Here is a 20,585-nt window from a genome sequence, read left to right on the forward strand (position 1 = left end):
AATTACGGCCGTAATTAGCGCTGCTATTCATTGGAGTCAATGAATAGCGGCTCCAATTACGGCCAAAGAAGTGACAGGTCACTTCTTTGACGCGGGCGTCTATTTACGCGCCGTCATTTGACAGCGGCGCGTAAATTTACGCCTCGTGTGAACAGACAAACGTCTGCCCATTGCTTTCAATGGGCAGATGTTTGTCAGCGCTATTGAGGCGCTATTTTCGGGCGTAATTCGGGGCAAAAACGCCCGAATTACGTCCGTAAATAGGCCGTGTGAACATACCCTGTGTGTGTGTGTGTGTGTGTGTATACCCTCAAAACAGATCCAGAAACGGCCATAAAAAACGCATCAAAAAACGCGACTTTGAATAGAAAACGGCTGAAAATTAGGGGCTGTTTTCCCTTGAAAAGCTCCGTATTTTACAGCCGTGTTTGGTTTGCCGTGTTTACATCCCCACATGCACTTCTTTTTACGGGACGTTTATTAAAGGCGCCGTTTTTTTAAATGATCCAGTAAAAAATACGCCATCTGAACGAAACACTGTTTTTCCCATGAACCGTGCGCAGTGAGCAGACGGCAGGGACTGCCGGGAGTTGTAGTTTGTTTACTATCTCTCTTTACAGCCAATCAGAGAGGGCCATGTAGCCAAGCGCCGCTGACGATACGTTCTCGGCCGGAAATCCCTCCCTGCTCCCTTAGTGGCTGGCCTGCCGCTCATGCTTTCTGATTGGTCCAGGTGGAAGAGCCGGGGCCGCTGATTTGTTGGAGTTTGTGCTCGGGTGGCTCCGGGTTTTGGTCTAGGCCGCGGCCGCAGCCAGGGGCTGTCAGTCAGGTTCGCTGCGGGGTCAGGTCCGCTGAACAATGGGGAGTCGGACGGTACGGGCTCTGCTGCTTTTGGGCCTTTACTGCGGGGTCATAACGGCTCTGCTCGGGTACGGGATATCGCAGACGGCGGCCGGTAAGTGACAGAGAATCCGGGGTCCCGACTGAGTGAAGAGGGTGGGGGAGTGAGGGTCCTGACTGACAAGAAGGGGGTTGGGGTCCTGACTGATAGAAAAAGGGGGGGGGTCCTGACTGATAGAAAAAGGGGGGGGGGTCCTGACTAACAGAAGAGGGGGGGGTCCTGACTGACAGAAAAAGGGGGGTCCTGACTGACAGAAGAGGGGGGGTCCTGACTGACAGAAGAGGGGGGGGTCCTGACTGACAGAAGAGGGGGGGGTCCTGACTGACAGAAGAGGGGGGGTCCTGACTGACAGAAGAGGGGGGGCCCTGACTGACAGAAGAGGGGGGGCCCTGACTGACAGAAGAGGGGGGGTCCTGACTGACAGAAGAGGGGGGGGTCCTGACTGACAGAAGAGGGGGGGCCCTGACTGACAGAAGAGGGGGGGGGGGGTCCTGACTGACAGAAGAGGGGGGGGGGGTCCTGACTGACAGAAGAGGGGGGGTCCTGACTGACAGGAAAGGGGGGGTCCTGACTGAGAAAAAGGGGGGTCCTGACTGACAAGAAGGGGGCCCTGACTGACACAAGAGGGGGGGGGTCCTGACTGACAGAAGAGGGGGGGTCCTGACTGACAGAAGAGGAGGGGGTCCTGACTGACAGAAAAAGGGGGTCCTGACTGACAAGAAGGGGGCCCTGACTGACAGAAGAGGGGGGGCCCTGACTGACAGAAGAGGGGGGGCCCTGACTGACAGAAGAGGGGGGGCCCTGACTGACAGAAGAGGGGGGGTCCTGACTGACAGAAGAGGGGGGGTCCTGACTGACAGAAGAGGGGGGGGTCCTGACTGACAGAAGAGGGGGGGGTCCTGACTGACAGAAGAGGGGGGGTCCTGACTGACAGAAGAGGGGGGGGTCCTGACTGACAGAAGAGGGGGGGTCCTGACTGACAGAAGAGGGGGGGGTCCTGACTGACAGAAGAGGGGGGGGGTCCTGACTGACAGGAAGAGGGGGGGGGTCCTGACTGACAGGAAGAGGGGGGGTCCTGACTGACAAGAGGGGGGGGGGAGAATGAAAGTCGGGGTACACTGGTGTTCAGGCGGGTCGGGCAGGCACTGAGGGGCACAGGTGTCGGCTGGCAGGGGCCGTGACTGACCGGTTCTTGTTTTCTTTCTTGCAGATGATGATGATGATGAGACCTCGGTGAGTGCGCTGTATACTGCGGGGCCCCCCTTTATGTTCTGATCCTTTATCATGTGAATGGTATGACGGGGGCAGGGTCTGGCACTGATTCTCCTGCATCATTGGTTCATCTTGTTGGTTGCTTTGTTTTGGCGCCATGTGTCGATGACCTCTTGTCCTGGCCGCTAAACACCCCCTGACATCTGTACTCGGACGCAGCACCATTGTCCTGACTCTGATTTCTTCTTAGCAGGAGCCGCGTTACCCCACGGGCGATCAGCCGCTGTATGAGGAGCCGGAGGCTGAGAGATCCGCATGGTGGACAGAGAATGAGATCCCCCAGGACAGCCAAGAGGCCCCCCAGACGCCTGCACCCCTGAATCCTGACCAGGAACCCCCACAGGCTGAGTCCGAGTCAAACACACAGACTGTCACATTTCTGGACAACACGGACAGCCTGGAGGGGGGCTCAGGGGCCCCGGACACTGGATCCTGGCAGGAGCAGGAGGAAGAGAGGGAGGTGGACAAAGCGGAGGTCCAAAAATCAGGTACAGTCCCGGAATAGTCAGCTGAGGGTCTGGGAAGGGTTAATGTGGAGTCCTTTACTGTCCTTATCGTCTGCACCCCAACATCTCCCCAGAATCAGATTAGGAAATATCAGTGGTAGAGGAGTCTTATAAGTTCATGGGTGGTTTAGTCTATCACTCAGCTTTCCCAGACTCCTGAATGTCACATCACCCATCCCCCACTCATGTTTTCTGCAAGATGAATATCTGAGTGGTTGTGATGTGTACATCGTCTCACCATTGTACGTGTGTCATGGCCGCCAGCGTTGGGCCGCACAAACGAGTAAAGCGTTACTTTTATGACATGATTTGCTACAAGGATTATCCAGGATATATTCACCCACAGCTGTGTACCCGCTCTCCTCTTCAGTTTGTGTCTTCCGTTTACCTGGAAAAAAATCTCAAAGGAATCTCCGTAATTTCTTGCCTATAACTATATTCTGACACCTCCGCAGATAATATCCCCCCCCCCCCCACCAAACACTACAATGAGGGGCTGCAACAGTAGTGACCAATTGGTGTTTATGGCAAGCGAAACTGAAACCGGGTCAGTTATTGTCCTAGTGATCGTGGGAGGGGCTGCAACGATTGTCCTCGTGATCGTGGGAGGGGCTGCAGCGATTGCCCTAGTGATCGTGGGAGGGACTGCAGCGATTGTCCTCGTGATCGTGGGAGGGACTGCAGCAATTGCCCTAGTGATCGTGGGAGGGACTGCAGCAATTGCCCTAGTGATCGTGGGAGGGGCTGCAGCGATTGTCCTCGTGATCGTGGGAGGGGCTGCAGCGATTGTCCTCGTGATCGTGGGAGGGGCTGCAGCGATTGTCCTCGTGATCGTGGGAGGGGCTGCAGCGATTGTCCCGGTGATCGTGGGAGGGGCCGCAGCGATTGTGATCGTGGGTGTACAATACCCATTAATTGCATTTACGACAACTCGCTCATCTTAGGTGGAGCTATCACAGGAGTTTTCCAAACCAGACAGCCCCTGTACCCTTGTATTCTGGGGGGGTGGGGAGGGGGATCTGTAATGATCGTCTTTTACAATGTATAGACGGCAGTGCAGGAAAGAGTAAGGTCCGGTGGAGCGCTGACTTGTTGCGGAGTTGTCGGCCGCTGCGGGTGGTGAACATTATATAAACTGTTGGTTGATCATTGACCTGGAGGAGCGCGGGTCCCACTGACCGATCTCACCCAAAACATAATGAAAATCATAGACCTGAAAATCCAGTCTTCCTTCCCTTGCGGAGCTGTCGCCATTTTTCTGTTTTGTTGCGGCCACAATGTCTTTTACATTACAATTTGCTATTCATAAACTGATCCTAAAACGCCGTTTCTTATTGGTTGAAGCCAATTCACAGGTGAACCCCTCTCTGGCCGCACTTCCTGTGGGCGTTTTTTGGGAAAAAATGTCTGCCACAACAAAACTGAAAATGTCAATATATCGATAAGTAAATGAAGAATAACGACTGGATTGCGGCTTAAAAAATAAATAAAAAAATGCAGTAAGTCGTAGAGTTGCCCGGTCTTCCCATATTCTTCTGTTTCATAGTTGTATCTGTTTCTGGGAAAGTTGGGTGACAACCAATATGGCCGCCCTCTCAGCATTGCTCAGATCTGCCTATCTCCCTGTTTGTATCATGATATATCCAGTCCCTCACCGACTGTGTACTTAGCAGCGTCACCTCCGTCCCACAACCGCAGTCCTGGGCTCCGTCCTCCTTCTCCCTGGCAGCCAATGGGGGAGGACCGTACAGCAGCCCGATGTGGTGTGTGACCCTCCCGCTATAACATTCAGCCAGGGCTCCGGTTACTCATGAGAATCTGAGGGATTCCGCATTGAGTCATTTCAGGTGGAGTTTCTCTTTAATGTCCCCTCAGAGCTCTGATATTCGCTGCACGGGATTAATCCGATACATAGGGTCCGGACACTGTATGTGCATTCAGGGGCCCCCCACTGCATCATGTATGGGGCCGGCCAGTCACTGACCATATCGGGGGCTCTGGCTCCCGCAGTGACGTTTCTTCCGTGTGTTGGACTAGATCCTGTGCAGTGTCAGCAGCCGCCGCTTATCACCGTTCAGGGCAGTAACTTGTGTCTGGAGTTTCATCATCCATATTTCTATGTGAAACCTCCACCTGTCACATGCGCTGTGTGCACCGTCCCCACGCCTGGCAGGTGTTGGCAGCGTCACCATCTCTTCTCCAGCTCATTGGCCCACGACAAACATTCATGTAAACAAACTAACTCTGTGGCCAGAAAGTGAACGGAAACCGTGAAGAAGGCGAAATCTGAAGTTCTCTCGGAGCCTGAGTGATGCAGGATTTACAGACCATTCATTCAGAGCTGATCACCGACCATACGTCTGTGTAACTAACCCCGATGTAGAACGTCACACTGCCAGATTATCAGACATTGAAGAATCTATAAAGGATTATCAGTGCACATGGCAATGTTTTCTGTTGACCCGATGATAGCGTGGGCTTGTGACCACAATGTCAGAGGAGAGAAGGGGCAGCCTTTCCTGACGATCAGAATATTTACATTGTAGCACCAAGAACGGCCACAAAATATGGCGGCCTGATCCTCTGGTCAATTGTTTTTGCCTTAATGGTAGAAAGTTTTTCCACTCAATTGTAACCTCTCCCATCAGTCATCACCGCCATCGGGGGAACGTCGGAGGGAGAACCGTGTCACTTCCCCTTCCTCTTTATGGAGAAGGAATATGACGAGTGCACATCAGACGGACGGGAGGACGGCAGGTTATGGTGCGCCACCACCTACGACTACAAGAGCGATCTGAGATGGGGCTTCTGTGAAAGTAAGTGCCCCCTAGAGGTGACTTTGTTATGTATATAAAAAATTGTTAAGGCTGCAAGCTCCATCCCAGGCTAAAAAGGTTAAAAAAACATTTCGTCCAGTACTGCTGTCAATGGATGTAGTAAATAAATGGCGTGTGAATCTGGATCCCCACTGATCACTGCAGGACCCCCCAATATCAGGGCCTTAAGACCATGTTCACATGTGGTCCATCAGAGAAGTAAGGCAGCAGGTTGGGGCCGCGTCCTGTGACTGCAGATTTATCAGCTTCTTCTATCCCCTCTCCTCTGTATTCTCCGTCCCTTATCATTCAGCCATAGTTTATATGACACGGTCTGTCGTGGGGGCTGTGTCTCTATCCGTGGTACTCGGCAGTCATTGATAACACTTGTAGCCAATTTCTAATCTTTGTTTTTCAGCGGAGGAACAAGCCGCACAAAGACGACGGATGCAGGAAGCGGAGGATCTTTACCTGCAAGGGATGAAGATAATGAATGAGAGCACAAAGAGGTCCCAGAGGAGAGAGTACGTTGTGTCCCCGCTGTCCCTGTATATTTCTGCTGTCCGGTCCCTGTCTATGCTGCAGGTTGTCACTGTCACCTCTTCTGCAGGGCTTACCAATACTTCCTGAAAGCTTCTGACATGAATCACATCAAAGCCATGGAGAAGGTGGCCTATGCATTGTTGTTCGGGGAACCCCTGAAGCAGGATATTTTCTCAGCCAAGGCTCTTCTAGAGAAACTGACCGAGCAGGGATCTCCGAGAGGTCAGACGGTAAGAACACCGGATCCTGCAATATAGTAGTAATACCTTATATTAGAAAACCAGATGGAAACGCAGCAGATTGTTCTGACCTATCAGTCCGATCAGAAAATTAAATTGTTCTGAGCTGGCCGTGCACAGGCAGATATAGTGTTGGGTTAGAACCAGTCCTCATCTTCCTCATCTGCTACGATCGTCTTAAAATAAAACCTTTCTATTCCCCATAATGGACTTGTCTTTCAGATGCTGTTTACGCGCTGCAATCACTGTGATTGGACAGACTCATTTTTATGCCCATCAGATTAGTTTTCTCTTAGTTGAATTTGAGACTGATTTCAATTATAACAATACACACCAATTTAGACTGATATCGGGCTGATTGCACAGGATCTGGTTAGATATTTGCACTTTTAAATGCACCCTGGGGGGCACGGTTACATGGGCATGATTTCTGCCCGATAAACCATTGATGGTCGGCAATACAGCGTGTCAGTTGGCGCACGTTTGCTCCATTTAAGCAATGACCGGAGTGTATGGGGGAGGAACAATCGTTAATATCACAGTTTATAGGGACAGATGTTTGTACATCCGCTTCTTTACATCAACGTCTATAGTAAAAACCCATGTCAGAGCTGCCCGAACACAGCGAGCGGACACCGCAGCCTGCCTTAAAAAGTGCACCGTTTCCATTTTACTACTGCCGACCCGATTCTACTATCATAGAAAGGATAAAAAAAATACAAAGAGTAACTAAACTAATTAGAGGCGTGGGGTATCTACGTTATGGGGAAAAATTCAAAGAATTACATTTATTTAGTCTTAAGAAGACGACGTGATTACCTTGTATAAATATACGAGGGGCCCGTACAAAAAATATAGTGAAAACCTCCCCCATGTAAAATCCCCACAAAAGACAAGGGAGCGCCGGAGCCGGCACAGCAGGGACAGGACATATATCAGCGCCTGTGTCCATGTATAGAACCTGGTGTGAATGATGATCCAGTCTGATCAGCGCTTGAGAATCGGAGGAACATTTTTTCCTTTTTAGGGCAGATTGTCGCGTTTTATTTTTTACCTTCCTCTGGTTCAATAGGGGGAAACAAAGTTCTAAAATGTGCCCATACCCCTTCCCTTTAGTCCCATCCTCTACCTTCTCTTGGTTGAACTTTGTGGACATTTTCCTTTTCACCAGCGTAATATGTAAACATCGTGTATTGTTCTATGATGTCGGCTGCTCCCGTGTGACGTCGTGTATTGTTCTATGATGTCGGCTGCTCCCGTGTGACGTCGTGTATTGTTCTATGATGTCGGCTGCTCCCGTGTGACGTCGTGTATTGTTCTATGATGTCGGCTGCTCCCGTGTGACGTCGTGTGTTTTCTCTGTATTTAGGCTCTGGGGTTCCTCTATGCGTCTGGTCTAGGTGTGAACTCCAGTCAGGCAAAGGTAATAGTATTGAATGTCCTCATAACTGTCTGGTTCATGGTCTGTGACTGACGTCTAATTGTGGCTTTTTGATGTTGCAGGCTCTTGTCTATTACACGTTTGGAGCATTAGGAGGGAACCTTATTGCACATATGATTTTGGTGAGTGCCGCCTGATATCTGACATCACAGATGATTCTTCTACTGATCCATCTCAGGGGAGACCTCCACGGCTAGGAAATGTTTCCATGGGAAGCCAAGTTACTGAGCCACATGTAAACGCTGTGATTTTGATGCTGCGTGTATTTCTATAATGACTCCATGTGCTGCTGCCATGAGCTCTGTATATTTACCAGTAACCATTTTACTGCAGGACTTGAAGCTTTATTTCTGTCTTTGCAGGGATATCGCTACTGGGCTGGGATCGGCGTTCTGCAAAGCTGTGAATCTGCCCTGACACACTACCGGCTGGTTGCAAATCATGGTAATTTGTTCATAGTGTAATATCTGTAATCTGATGAAAGCGGGTCCGTCCATTAATAATAGACCAAACCGACTGTACACGAATCACCGCATCTCAAATACAAGGACACTGGTCAGAAACGGCAAAATATATGTAAGGTTTAGAATGATTCTCCTGTACATCGCTGCTTGGTTATGTTCATATACCATAATTAATAAATAATACGATCATAGCAATTAATCAGTAACTAATGAGTAAAATCTAAAACAAGCCCTAAACCAGTAATTACCAGTAGAAATCACAATTATAATCATTAAAGTGGTCTTCTCATAGAGATCAAGCGATGACCGCTTCATTCACCTTCTATGGGGTTGCCGGAGATAGCGGTCGACAACCCCCCCCCCCCCCCCCGATCTGAGATTTACCCGGAGGAGAGCTGATAGATCATCTTTAGGGAAAAACCTTGACAATCGTCAATTTGAAGTTTTATATTTGCTTCTAGTTGTTCCGTCTCTTTGCAGTGGCCAGTGACATCTCACTCACTGGAGGAACAGTGGTCCAGAGGATTCGCCTGCCTGATGAGTTAGAAAATCCTGGTATGGCCAGTGGCATGCTGGAGGAAGATCTGATCCAGTACTACCAGTTTCTGGCTGAGAAAGGGGATGTCCAGGCTCAGGTCAGCATGTAAACATATTTATTCCTGCATAACGTGTTATCACATTGTAAATACATTGTAATCTTGTCCTGATCCTGATAGTCTGTAATATACTCCAGAGCTGCACTCACTAATCTGGTGGAGGTACAAACTGACAACCCCTGACCGTTTAGTAGAGCTCCTATAATGCGGGGGGGAAATAGTTGTTCAGATGACTGTACAGCTCCTGGTGTGAAGATGACGCTGCCCAGAATGCAAATGACCAGAGTGAGCTCTGGACAGACACTGAACAAGCAGGGAATTCTGAGAGATTTCAGATGTGAAACCTGTAGAATTGTGAGTGCAGCTCTGGAGAATAACACAGGCTGTAACTCATTACAATATAACATTTAGTTCCGTACATATTGCACTATAGTAGCTTTCTCTGTTTCTCCAGTATTTTCAACTCCGTTTTTATATATATGATCTTTTTCACCCCCAGGTGGGACTTGGACAGCTTCATCTACATGGAGGACGTGGAGTAGAACAAAACCATCAGGTACATCAATCATTTCTCTCTGCAGCTGAATACTAGGGTCGAATTACCTCGGCCACTTCTGCCAGCACTGGAGATGTTGAACTCCCTGGCTGTCCTAAGGCTTCGTCCACTTCTGCGCCACGGTCCCATTCCGTCTGAGTTTTCCGTCAGAACGGGACCGTGACTGACACAAACAGAAAACATAGGTTGGCGCAGAAGTGAACGAAGCCTAAGATACGTCCTACACATGAATCGGGGAAACTGTCTCTGAGCCGAGCCCTGTCCCCCCAACATAGGTGAGCAATCTCACTAATTGTCTGGTGGCTGAATGAACGTTAATTCCCGCAGCTAAACTTTATCATTTAGAGGAAAACGTCAGCAAAGAGGGAATCGGCAGCGCAGTAATGCTCATGAGGTGAAGGCGATGGCCTGTATGTATATCAGTCTTAGATGCTTTTACAAGGAGCTCAATGGAAATGATAGGATATGGTGCGAGAGGAAAAACACTCTCCTATTACACCCAATCTGCCTCTAATTTAATATCCCTTTAATGAGAGAATTGTCAGGTAAAAGTTTTGGAGCTTTTTTTGATGAATTTGACTTTTATATTTAATGAAACTCCTTTGATGTGTTTTCTACAGAGAGCATTTGAATACTTCAATCAAGCGGCCAACGCTGGGAACTCTCACGCCATGGCTTTCCTGGGAAAGGTAAGAGTTCTCTATAGTGACAGTGACCTAGAGAATTCTGAACCCAGCTTTAGTGGAATACATAAAATATACCACCAGCCACGATCCTCACCCACGTACAGAGGTGCAAGCGCGATCCTTGTGTGTAGAGTGAAGACCTTGCTGCTTCTTCTTCATAGTCTCACATTGTTTGTCTTGTCTTGCAGATGTATTCGGAGGGCAGCGACACCGTGGGGCAGAGCAACGAGACAGCCCTTCAGTACTTCAAGAAAGCAGCAGACATGGTACGTGGAAATATTAGTGAATGTGTCTGCTGGACATCTGAGGTGTCTCGGGAAACTGTCAGTATCATGGGAAGGGGTGGCCCGTGTATCCAATCCAAAACCAGGCATGGCGATACATCTGCTGTATGAAGTGCGTCACATTTTTTTCTTCAGCATTATCATGCATTGTAAAGGTATTTGTAATACTCTGTGTTTTAAAGCAGATGACCGCAAGTTCTCTGGATCTGGGTGTTACAATTGTGCACAGTAGGTGGCAGTGGGGAAATGACTGTAACCTACGAGACTCTGAATCCCCACCGATCTGCTGTTTGAAGGGGCTGCGGCGCGCCGGCGAGCACGGATTCACCTTCACTTCTTACACTGCACAACGCCGATGCATTTGTAGCCGCTGTTCACGGTGTTACAGCTTCCTCTTGTTTACTTGAATGGGAAGAAGCTGTAATACTGTGCACAGCCGCTACAAATGTGTTGGTGTTATGCAATACGGAGCCTTGTAAGAAATGAAGGGGAATCATGCCGTGGCCCCTTTATACAGCTAATCGTCAGGGGTGCGTAGTCGGGCCCCCACCGAACAGATATTGACTGCCTGTCCTCAGGATAGCCCAACAATTTTATGTCACTGGAAAATCGCTTAATAGATCTGCCATCTCATTCTCTGTTTATTTACCTCTCCAATGACAGGGGAACCCGGTTGGACAGAGTGGTCTGGGTATGGCGTATCTGTACGGCAGAGGAGTTCCTGTGGTGAGTGACCGGTCACTGGGTTTTGAGTGATTATCAGATTGGTAGATCTTTAGTGTAATAATATGTTTCCGCAGGAGGGCAGATCGCTCACCACTCTCTTCTGTTTTTCTTTTGTATTTGTAGAACTATGATCTAGCACTAAAGTATTTCCAGAAAGCTGCTGAGCAGGGATGGGTGGATGGCCAGCTTCAGCTTGGGTCTATGTACTACAGTAAGTACTAAATGCAGAAATGTGACCCAGTAAAGAGGGGTCACTCATATACAATGTGTACAGCAGTCTCATACTATAGTGAGGTTTAAAAAGCCTTGATTAATTGGTGACCTGACCTGGGAGGGCTTTCCATTATATATAATGTAACCGCGACCTAAATGCCAAGTGTTGGAATCCAGTGGAGAGGTGAAGAAGAAGACTGGCAGCTGGTAGCCTTATGTTCAACAGCTGCTGGACAGGGGCACAGCGGACGGGAGGTGATGCCAGGTGGTGGCAGAGATGATTAGTAAACTTATGCTGCTTGTTGTCATCTGCAGATGGTGTCGGAGTGAAGAGAGATTACAAACAGGCCCTGAAGTATTTTAACCTGGCGTCTCAGGGAGGTCACATTTTGGCTTTCTACAACCTGGCTCAGATGCACGCCACCGGTACTGGAGTTCTGCGATCCTGCCAAACCGCTGTAGAAGTAAGTGAGCCGTGTAATTCTGTGGAACTGCAGAGAACAGATGCTATAAAGTTTATATACACGAGTTATACTAAATATACTGCAATTCCCTGTTTAACGTCGGTTCGATACTGGCAGAGGTGATCTTGGACTAACCTTTCTCTCTTTTCCAGCTGTTTAAGAACGTCTGTGAACGCGGCCGATGGTCTGAGCGGCTGATGACTGCATATAACAGCTACAAGAGTGGAAATTCCAACATCGCTGTAGTGCAGTACTTGTTACTGGCTGAGCAGGGATACGAGGTGGCACAAAGTAACGCAGCCTTCATCCTGGACCAAAGTAAGAGGCCGATAAGAGGAGGGTCACTGAAAGGGTTAATTATAAAACTTGACAACTTAAGTTTTTCACACTTGAGTTAAAGCTGGCCTGTCACTATACTAGGCTCTCCTATGTAAGGGCAGCATAGCACGGGGATAGGTCTGCTGCACTATTAGCCCAATGGGCACAAAATAATACTAGATTCATGAGAGGAGTTTCTTCCCGCCAGTTATTGACAGGCTGCGTTGTATTTAGCGGTGTACACGGCAGCCCTCAATCACCGCTGATGGGAGGAGGCAGGGGGAATGCTACCCCTTATGAATACAGTTGACTAATAGCTATGAGTCCATTGTATTTATTGCTAGCTTCAATTCACTTGAATGGGTCATCGCTGCAATACCTTACACAGCCGTTACAAGTGTCCTATCCTAAGGATAGGCCATCAATTTTAAAATCCCAGATAACCCCTTTAAGATTCTTACCCTGACATTTATCTGCAATAATTTATAAAAACAAACTAAACCTTGGGTTAGGAGCTCCCTTGTGTTGACGTGTGGGGTAATACATCCCGCCAGGGTCCTCCTCTAATATTACAGGGCTTGCATGTTGCTATTATGGCACTTTTTGACATTTAGGATTTTATGGGGTTGGTAGACTCTGTATATTTCCTCCAGACGTACTGAGTGTGTATAAGTAAAGAGTGGTTGAAAGCCTATGGCCCACGTTTATCAAACGTTCTGTCATTTTAGCCAATTTCTAGGTAACAGCTAGACTGATTTATTGATATTTTTATCAACAGATTGATGACCGAATATGAGACTTGGAAAAAAGCTGCAATCATATACATCACTGCCATTAAAATGTGCCTCCAATTATACTGATTATTATATAGAAAAACTATTCTAGTTCAGGTGTGTGCGCGATAATCGTTTTTCTAACTAAATTGTATTACCGATCCTGCTTCTGACTACAGCACGGACTCTCCATAGTCTGTGTGACTGGCGGCTCATGACTGCAGTAGGAGAGCGAGTCCATGGCTCCAGTATGTAGAATGTAATGTTGTCCTACAGCGCTAGAGGCTGTTCTGCATACAGGAGCCATGGAGACGAGCAGGACTCGCTCTCTCCTACTGCAGTCATGAGCCGCCAGTCATAGGCACTGTAGACCGTCTGTGCTGTAGTTATAGTAGAGGCAGAATCTGTAATACACAATATTAAGGAAAATAATTCTGGTGCACGCTGCTGCGCTAGGAAAGCTTTAGTGATACCGGGGGCACGCTTTCACTTATATACTGGCGAACATTACTCACATTTTTTCTCATTCGCCATTTTATGTAATACATGTAGAATATAAGAAGTTGACTTTTGTGACCGGAAATCTCCTGGTTTGGCAGGTCATGGACTGCAATGTTGGTATTTCCTGTGCTCCACATAAGACGGCGTTTACAATATATTCCCTCTTCTCCTCCTGCAGAAGAAGCCAGTCTAGTTGGTGAGAACGAGACCTACCCGAGAGCTCTCCTGCACTGGAACCGCGCCGCTGCACAAGGTGGGTACACAGATCTACATTATTCATCTTTAAAAAGTATCTGTCGCTTATTCCTTGCATGTGACGACTATTATTCCTAATGCTATGTAGCCTGAGATCAAATGATTATTCTGTGCAGCATAATGTGCTGATACCTGCAGACAACAGCCTGGTAGGCAATGATGTTAGTTTGTGACTAAGTCGGTTACTGTGCTCCTACATCAGCACTCCTGTGGTAAATCTGTAAACTGCTCCTATAGACAAGTGTAGGTGACTGGAGTTACTCCAGGACTAGGATGCAGACCGGGTTACTAGGGTAATATAAGCATTGACTGGTGTCCTCCCTCTGTTGGATTCTCTGCCCCCTCTCTTGTAGGGTATACTGTGGCCAGGCTGAAGCTGGGCGATTACCATTTCTATGGCTTCGGGACTGAGGTAGATTACGAAACCGCCTTTATTCATTACCGCCTGGCATCTGAGCAACAGCACAGCGCACAGGCCATGTTTAACCTGGGGTACATGCATGAAAAAGGCCTGGGCATTAAACAGGTGAGTGCTGAGATTCACAGGACAGACCGTGTAGAAATGGCCTATAACATCTGAGGAGACGGGTTGTTCTATGTACAGCATTGGAAGCTAAAAATACTCTGCCCTACTGAAACACACCGTTCCTGCACGCCTTCCATGTTTATTATCCATAATTTTTTTCCATACATTAAATGACTGCATAGAGCCTAGTGTGAGATGAGACTTCCCAGAATGCAAATCACTCGAGCAAGCTCTGTGCAGATAGTGAACAAACCGGGAATGCTGGAAAATTTCAGATCTACGGAAAGTTGAGTGCAGCTCTGGAGTATAATACAGGATAAGTAATGTAATGAATATATACAGCGACTCCACCAGTAGAATAGTGAGTGCAGCTCTGGAGTATAATACAGGATGTAACTCAGGATCAGTACAGGATATGTAATGTATGTACACAGTGACTCCACCAGCAGAATAGTGAGTGCAGCTCTGGAGTATAATACAGGATGTAACTCAGGGTCAGTACAGGATATGTAATGTATGTACACAGTGACTCCACCAGCAGAATAGTGAGTGCAGCTCTGGGGTATAATACAGGATATAACTCCGGATCAGTGCAGGATGAGTAATGTAATGTATGTACACAGTGACTCCACCAGCAGAATAGTGAGTGCAGCTCTGGAGTATAATACTGGATGTAACTCCGGCTCGGTACAGGATAAGTGATGTATGTACACAGTGACTCCACCAGCAGAATAGTGAGTGCAGCTCTGGAGTATAATACAGGATATAACTCAGGATCAGTACAGGATAAGTAATGTAATGTATGTACACAGTGACTCCACCAGCAGAATAGTGAGTGCAGCTCTGGAGTATAATACAGGATGTAACTCAGGATCAGTACAGGATAAGTAATATAATGTATGTACACAGTGACTCCACCAGCAGAATAGTGAGTGCAGCTCTGGAGTATAATACTGGATGTAACTCAGGCTCGGTACAGGATAAGTGATGTATGTACACAGTGACTCCACCAGCAGAATAGTGAGTGCAGCTCTGGAGCATAATACTGGATGTAACTCAGGCTCGGTACAGGATAAGTGATGTATGTAAACAGTGACTCCACCAGCAGAATAGTGAGTGCAGCTCTGGAGTATAATACAGGATAAGTAATGTAATGTATGTACACAGTGACTCCACCAGCAGAATAGTGAGTGCAGCTCTGGAGTATAATACAGGATGTAACTCAGGATCAGTACAGGATAAGTAATGTAATGTATGTACACAGTGACTCCATCAGCAGAATAGTGAGTGCAGCTCTGGAATATAATACAGGATATAACTCAGGATCAGTACAGGATAAGTAATGTAATGTATGTACACAGTGACTCCACCAGCAGAATAGTGAGTGCAGCTCTGGAGTATAATACAGGATGTAACTCAGGATCAGTACAGGATAAGTAATGTAATGTATGTACACAGTGACTCCACCAGCAGAATAGTGAGTGCAGCTCTGGAGTATAATACAGGATGTAACTCAGGATCAGTACAGGATAAGTAATGTAATGTATGTACACAGTGACTCCACCAGCAGAATAGTGAGTGCAGCTCTGGAGTATAATACAGGAGGTAACTCAGGATCAGTACAGGATAAGTAATGTAATGTATGTACAGTGACTCCACCAGCAGAATAGTGAGTGCAGCTCTGGAGTATAATACAGGATGTGACTCAGGATCAGTACAGGATAAGTAATGTAATGTATGTACACAGTGACTCCACCAGCAGAATAGTGAGTGCAGCTCTGGAGTATAATACAGGATGTAACTCAGGATCAGTACAGGATAAGTAATGTAATGTATGTACATGGTGACTCCACCAGCAGAATAGTGAGTGCAGCTCTGGAGTATAATACAGGATGTAACTCAGGATCAGTACAAGATAAGTAATGTAATGTATGTACACAATGACCCAGCTGTCTATGTAAATTCATTCTGTATGTAACATACCTATAGACCTATAACATGACTGACAATGAATATGAGTAGGTAGAAACCCATTGAGCTGTAATGAGTTGGACAGGACTGTTGTGTGTCTCTATTTCATGTTTACTCTTCTCATGTGGCTCTTGTGACCTCTTCTACAGGACATCCACCTTGCTAAGCGATTTTATGATATGGCGGCTGATGCCAGCCCAGATGCCCAGGTCCCGGTGTTCCTTGCGCTTTTTAAACTTGGCCTCCTGTACTCACTCCAGTACATGCGGGAGCTGAATGTAAGTGTAATATTGTAAAGCAGGTTACAGAACCATCAATAATAATATCCTGTTGTGATTACTCAAGTGTGAGCGTTCCTGAAAACCACAAAAAGCAGAAATCGGAAATAATGGTCTGAATATTGTAGCCGTAAGAGGCACGGTCTCCTGCTCCCCTCCCCCCAACTCATACTCATAAGCGCTCCAACAAGCTGAAGTCCGGCCGCTGTATTCAGGGTTCTTGGACGGCCCGGATTCTTTAGCTGTGCTCGCCTTTTTACACAAAGGGGATAAAAGTAGTCACCAGTGATATATAATGTCAATCCAGCCATGACCTATCCTGAGAGAACAGTCAGGAAATACCTCTGTTTGAGCTGGGATCGCCATCTTTTTCCAGAATGGACCACCTGCGGTGCACTGTGAAGCAATGGTCTCCACCCCTGCGATCTGCTGAGATGTCAAAAGATCAGTTTTGGATGAATTTCCCCTTTAAGATCTGGTATTATGCAGTATATGGCCCTCCTCGTATAGTAACGTCTCTGTAACTATTTCCCCGCTCAGGTGAAGGAGATGCTGTCACAAGTGGATATGGATCAGCTGCTGGGACCAGAATGGGACCTGTACCTCATGACTATCATAGCGCTGCTGCTCGGGACAGTCATTGCTTATCGGCAAAGGCAGCCCCAGGTCATTCCGAGACCTCCAACCCCAGCGCCGAGACAGGATCCTCCACAGCAGGAGCAGCCTCCACAAGAAGCTCCGCAGCAGCCGCCACCCCAGTGACAACACTGCGTCCTGTGAGTAGAGACTGACCCAAATGCTTCCAGGAGACCAGAGCCGCTTTATTCCAGCATCCGCTCGGACATGTGCAACCACCTGGTGACTCCGAAGTAAGATTTATTTTTGTTTTCTTTCCCGTCTTTGTTCGCGGTTTTACACAGCAGAGCACAATCCACGAGGAATTCCACTATTTATTACAGACTCCATTATGGGACGGAACGGATAAATACTGGACTATTTTGGGAGAGTTTATTTTTTAATTGGGCCAAAAACTGAGCTTTTATGAACCAACCCAATGTCTGCAACTGGTGAGGGTTCATCTTTCTCGCTCCCCTCCCCCAGCCATCTCGCTGACACCACTACTGGAGGATCTGACCAGTGGCGCAGGTCATTGTGGTGATCCCGACTCTAGGACTGGCCTCGGGCTTCCTGTCTGACTACCTATGGCCTCTCCCTCTGTACTACAGATCTGCCTATGCTTGGGCCAACTTATCAGCAGCCATTTCTAAATTATCCTTCTAGTTCGCTCATTAAGGATTTAAATTGCTTAATTCCATTCAAATTATTTTTTTTGTTTTTGTTTTTTCTATTTCCGAAAGCAAAAAACTTCAGACAAAGACGAAAAATTCAGCTTTTGTCCAGAGTCTTTAAAAGTTTTACTTAACTCATTACTGCCGATTCCAAGATCCCTGCCGACCTCCGCTGAAGCCTGCGCCAGGCATCACTACCGGAGTATCATGATGAGGTGCCCTGGAGTCTGTATAGGAAATGCCCTCTGCTGGCCAGTGTACCTCACTACACTATGGGCTACAACTAACCAGAAAAGCAGGCAACTCATGGCAATGCCGCTTAGAAAGTAATGCCTGGCACAGGCTTCAGCTGAGGACCGTGGGGATGCTGAATTGGCAGTGGTGAGGTTAATGAAATTTTGTTGGGGATGTAGAGCCCTAAATTAAATTTTCAGTTCCTCTTTAAGCATGAACTTCTGTCACTTACCGGCGCAGACCAGCTGCATACGTTTCAGGATTTTTAGACCGTCCTCCCCTCCCCCGCCTGTCTTGATCTCTGACATTGGAGCAAATTGATGTATAAAGGATTTGTATATTTCTCTAAGCCGTGAGGGAGGATTCTGTGTGACGGTCGCCCTTTCAGATGAATATATTGAGCTCTCCACAGGAACGCGCTGCCGCTGTGTCCTGAGTGCCGCTGTGTCCTGAGTGCCGCTGTGTCCTGAGTGCCGCTGTGTCCTGAGTGCCGCTGTGTCCTGAGTGCCGCTGTGGTTCAGGGTTCAGCAGTGACAACGTTCACTCCGGCTTGTGAGTTTTATTTAAGTAATAAAATCGGAAAAGGAAAGTGGATGTCTGTGTGTGTTTTGCTGCCTCTGGGGTCATGGGTCAGGATTTTATCAGCGCCCCGGCCAAGGTGCGAGACAAGTATTTACAGGGTGCAAGTCACATCCCACAAACACGAACTCACATCAATGATAAACCAGGTTGTACGTTCCCTCCCAGCGTTACATTGACCCCTCCAGATCAAAAGAGTGACAAACTCTGCCAGGGGGTCCAAAACTTTTCATGACGTTCATATGGAGGTTTTTTTTGACGGTGCGCTGGGAATGATCCCAGTGCTGTTTGGTCTTAAAATAAGAGAAGTCACTTCATGATCTAATCCTTGTATGCAGTTTGCATCATTTTCCATTTCTCAGAAAGCAGGCTGAAGTATAAAGAATGGTGGTTTTCACTGTGGTTGTCATGGCTACGTTATGTATATATGTTAATACATTATATCCTGTAGTCTACACTAGATATAATATACAATAGATAGTGTGCAGTGATGAAGCCACAACATGAGGAGTGTAAGGCCGGGTCCACACGAGCATGTTCGGTCCATAAAATACGGACCGTATGTTTGGCCGCATTTCCCGGACTGAACGCACTTCAGGGAGCCGGGCTCCTAGCATCATCGTTCTCTGTAGTCATGTTTTCAGTACAGGACAGTTTTCCCGCGGCGAGGCTCGGACTCCTAGCGTCATAGATAACGATGATACTAGGAGCCCGGCACCCTGAAGTGCGTTCAGTGCGGGAAATGCGGCCAAACATGCTCGTGTGAACCCGGCCTTCGCAGCACTGGGGGTGGTGGCAGTAGGCACCTGGTCCGTAGTGGAGGTGGCAGTGCCAGGTCTGTGATGAAGGCAACCTTTGTATGGTGGTTTTATCCTGAATATGATGTCACATGATGCTTGATCATATCAGGGGGCTTCTCTTTCCATGGACGGTGGGGACTATCGCTACATATCTAGACAGATTTGACATTTTGGACGCCAGAAAGCGGAGCTGCGTGCACATGGCAAAGCTGCGCACATCCCGTGGGTCATAGTCACTATAGGTCTGTATTTGTGCTGACGCAGTGATAAGTCTTTCCTGGTCGTGATAACGGGGCAATTACTGCAAATTCCCAATCAACAAGTCTCATCCAACAATCACTGTGGACTTTGATTATTCAATTGATCAGAGAAAAATAACCCCCAGCGTGTGCGGTCACTGCTGCCCAGCTCCTCTACGGGCACCACCAGCCTGCCACCGACCGCCCACCACTTTACCCTGCGCCTGGAATGTATTTGTGAAGATGGTGACAATAGAAATGACTGTGATACTCTGCAGCTTGTACCTGCGCCAAGTGTGGGGTGAGTTTCTACAGAACATTGCTCCTCTACCTCCTGACAGATACATAGTGATATATCCCGCAGATTATTACACCACTGACCTCTCTACAGATCTGCAGAACATTGCTCCTCTACCTCCTGACAGATACATAGTGATATATCCTGCAGATTATTACACCACTGACCTCTCTACAGATCTGCAGAACATTGCTCCTCTACCTCCTGACAGATACATAGTGATATAACCTGCAGATTATTACACCACTGACCTCTCTACAGATCTGCAGAACATTGCTCCTCCACCTCCTGACAGATACATAGTGATATATCCTGCAGATTATTACACCACTGACCTCTCTATAGATCTGCAGAACATCCCTCCTCCACCTCCTGACAGATACATAGTGATATATCCTGCAGATTATTACACCACTGACCTCTCTACAGATCTGCAGAACATTGCTCCTCTACCTCCTGACAGATACATAGTGATCTATTCTGCAGATTATTACACCCCTGACCTCTCTACAGATCTGCAGAACATTGCTCCTCTACCTCCTGACAGATACATAGTGATATATCCTGCAGATTATTACACCACTGACCTCTCTACAGATCTGCAGAACATTGCTCCTCCACCTCCTGACAGATACATAGTGATATATCATGCAGAGTATTACACCACTGACCTCTCTACAGATCTGCAGAACATCGCTCCTCTACCCCCTGACATATACATAGTGATATATCCTGCAGATTATTACACCACTGACCTCTCTACAGATCTGCAGAACATTGCTCCTCCACCTCCTGACAGATACATAGTGATATATCC

The 20,585-nt window shown here is 47.6% G+C and overlaps 1 protein-coding gene across 2 annotated transcripts; it reads left to right on the top strand.

Moving 5' to 3' along the window:
- Positions 1 to 709: 709 nt before the first annotated feature.
- On the top strand, positions 710 to 18,441 carry SEL1L (SEL1L adaptor subunit of SYVN1 ubiquitin ligase). Of its 2 annotated transcripts, none has more exons than XM_075844473.1 (21): positions 710 to 955; positions 2,112 to 2,134; positions 2,364 to 2,661; positions 5,328 to 5,495; positions 5,914 to 6,019; positions 6,106 to 6,268; positions 7,647 to 7,700; positions 7,781 to 7,840; positions 8,081 to 8,162; positions 8,663 to 8,817; positions 9,278 to 9,334; positions 9,955 to 10,023; positions 10,209 to 10,286; positions 10,968 to 11,030; positions 11,154 to 11,241; positions 11,559 to 11,707; positions 11,860 to 12,025; positions 13,478 to 13,552; positions 13,908 to 14,080; positions 16,201 to 16,329; positions 16,870 to 18,441. In XM_075844473.1, exons 1-21 carry the CDS (start codon positions 859 to 861, stop codon positions 17,089 to 17,091), a joined length of 2,475 nt encoding a protein of 824 aa, XP_075700588.1. In that variant the 5' UTR covers positions 710 to 858; the 3' UTR covers positions 17,092 to 18,441. The 2 variants fall into 2 exon arrangements, with proteins under 2 accessions (XP_075700588.1, XP_075700589.1); XM_075844474.1 differs by having other exon boundaries at positions 2,367 to 2,661.
- The last annotated feature ends 2,144 nt before the right edge of the window (positions 18,442 to 20,585 follow it).

This window comes from Rhinoderma darwinii, chromosome 12, assembly GCF_050947455.1.
Source record: "Rhinoderma darwinii isolate aRhiDar2 chromosome 12, aRhiDar2.hap1, whole genome shotgun sequence".
NCBI lineage: Eukaryota > Metazoa > Chordata > Amphibia > Anura > Rhinodermatidae > Rhinoderma > Rhinoderma darwinii.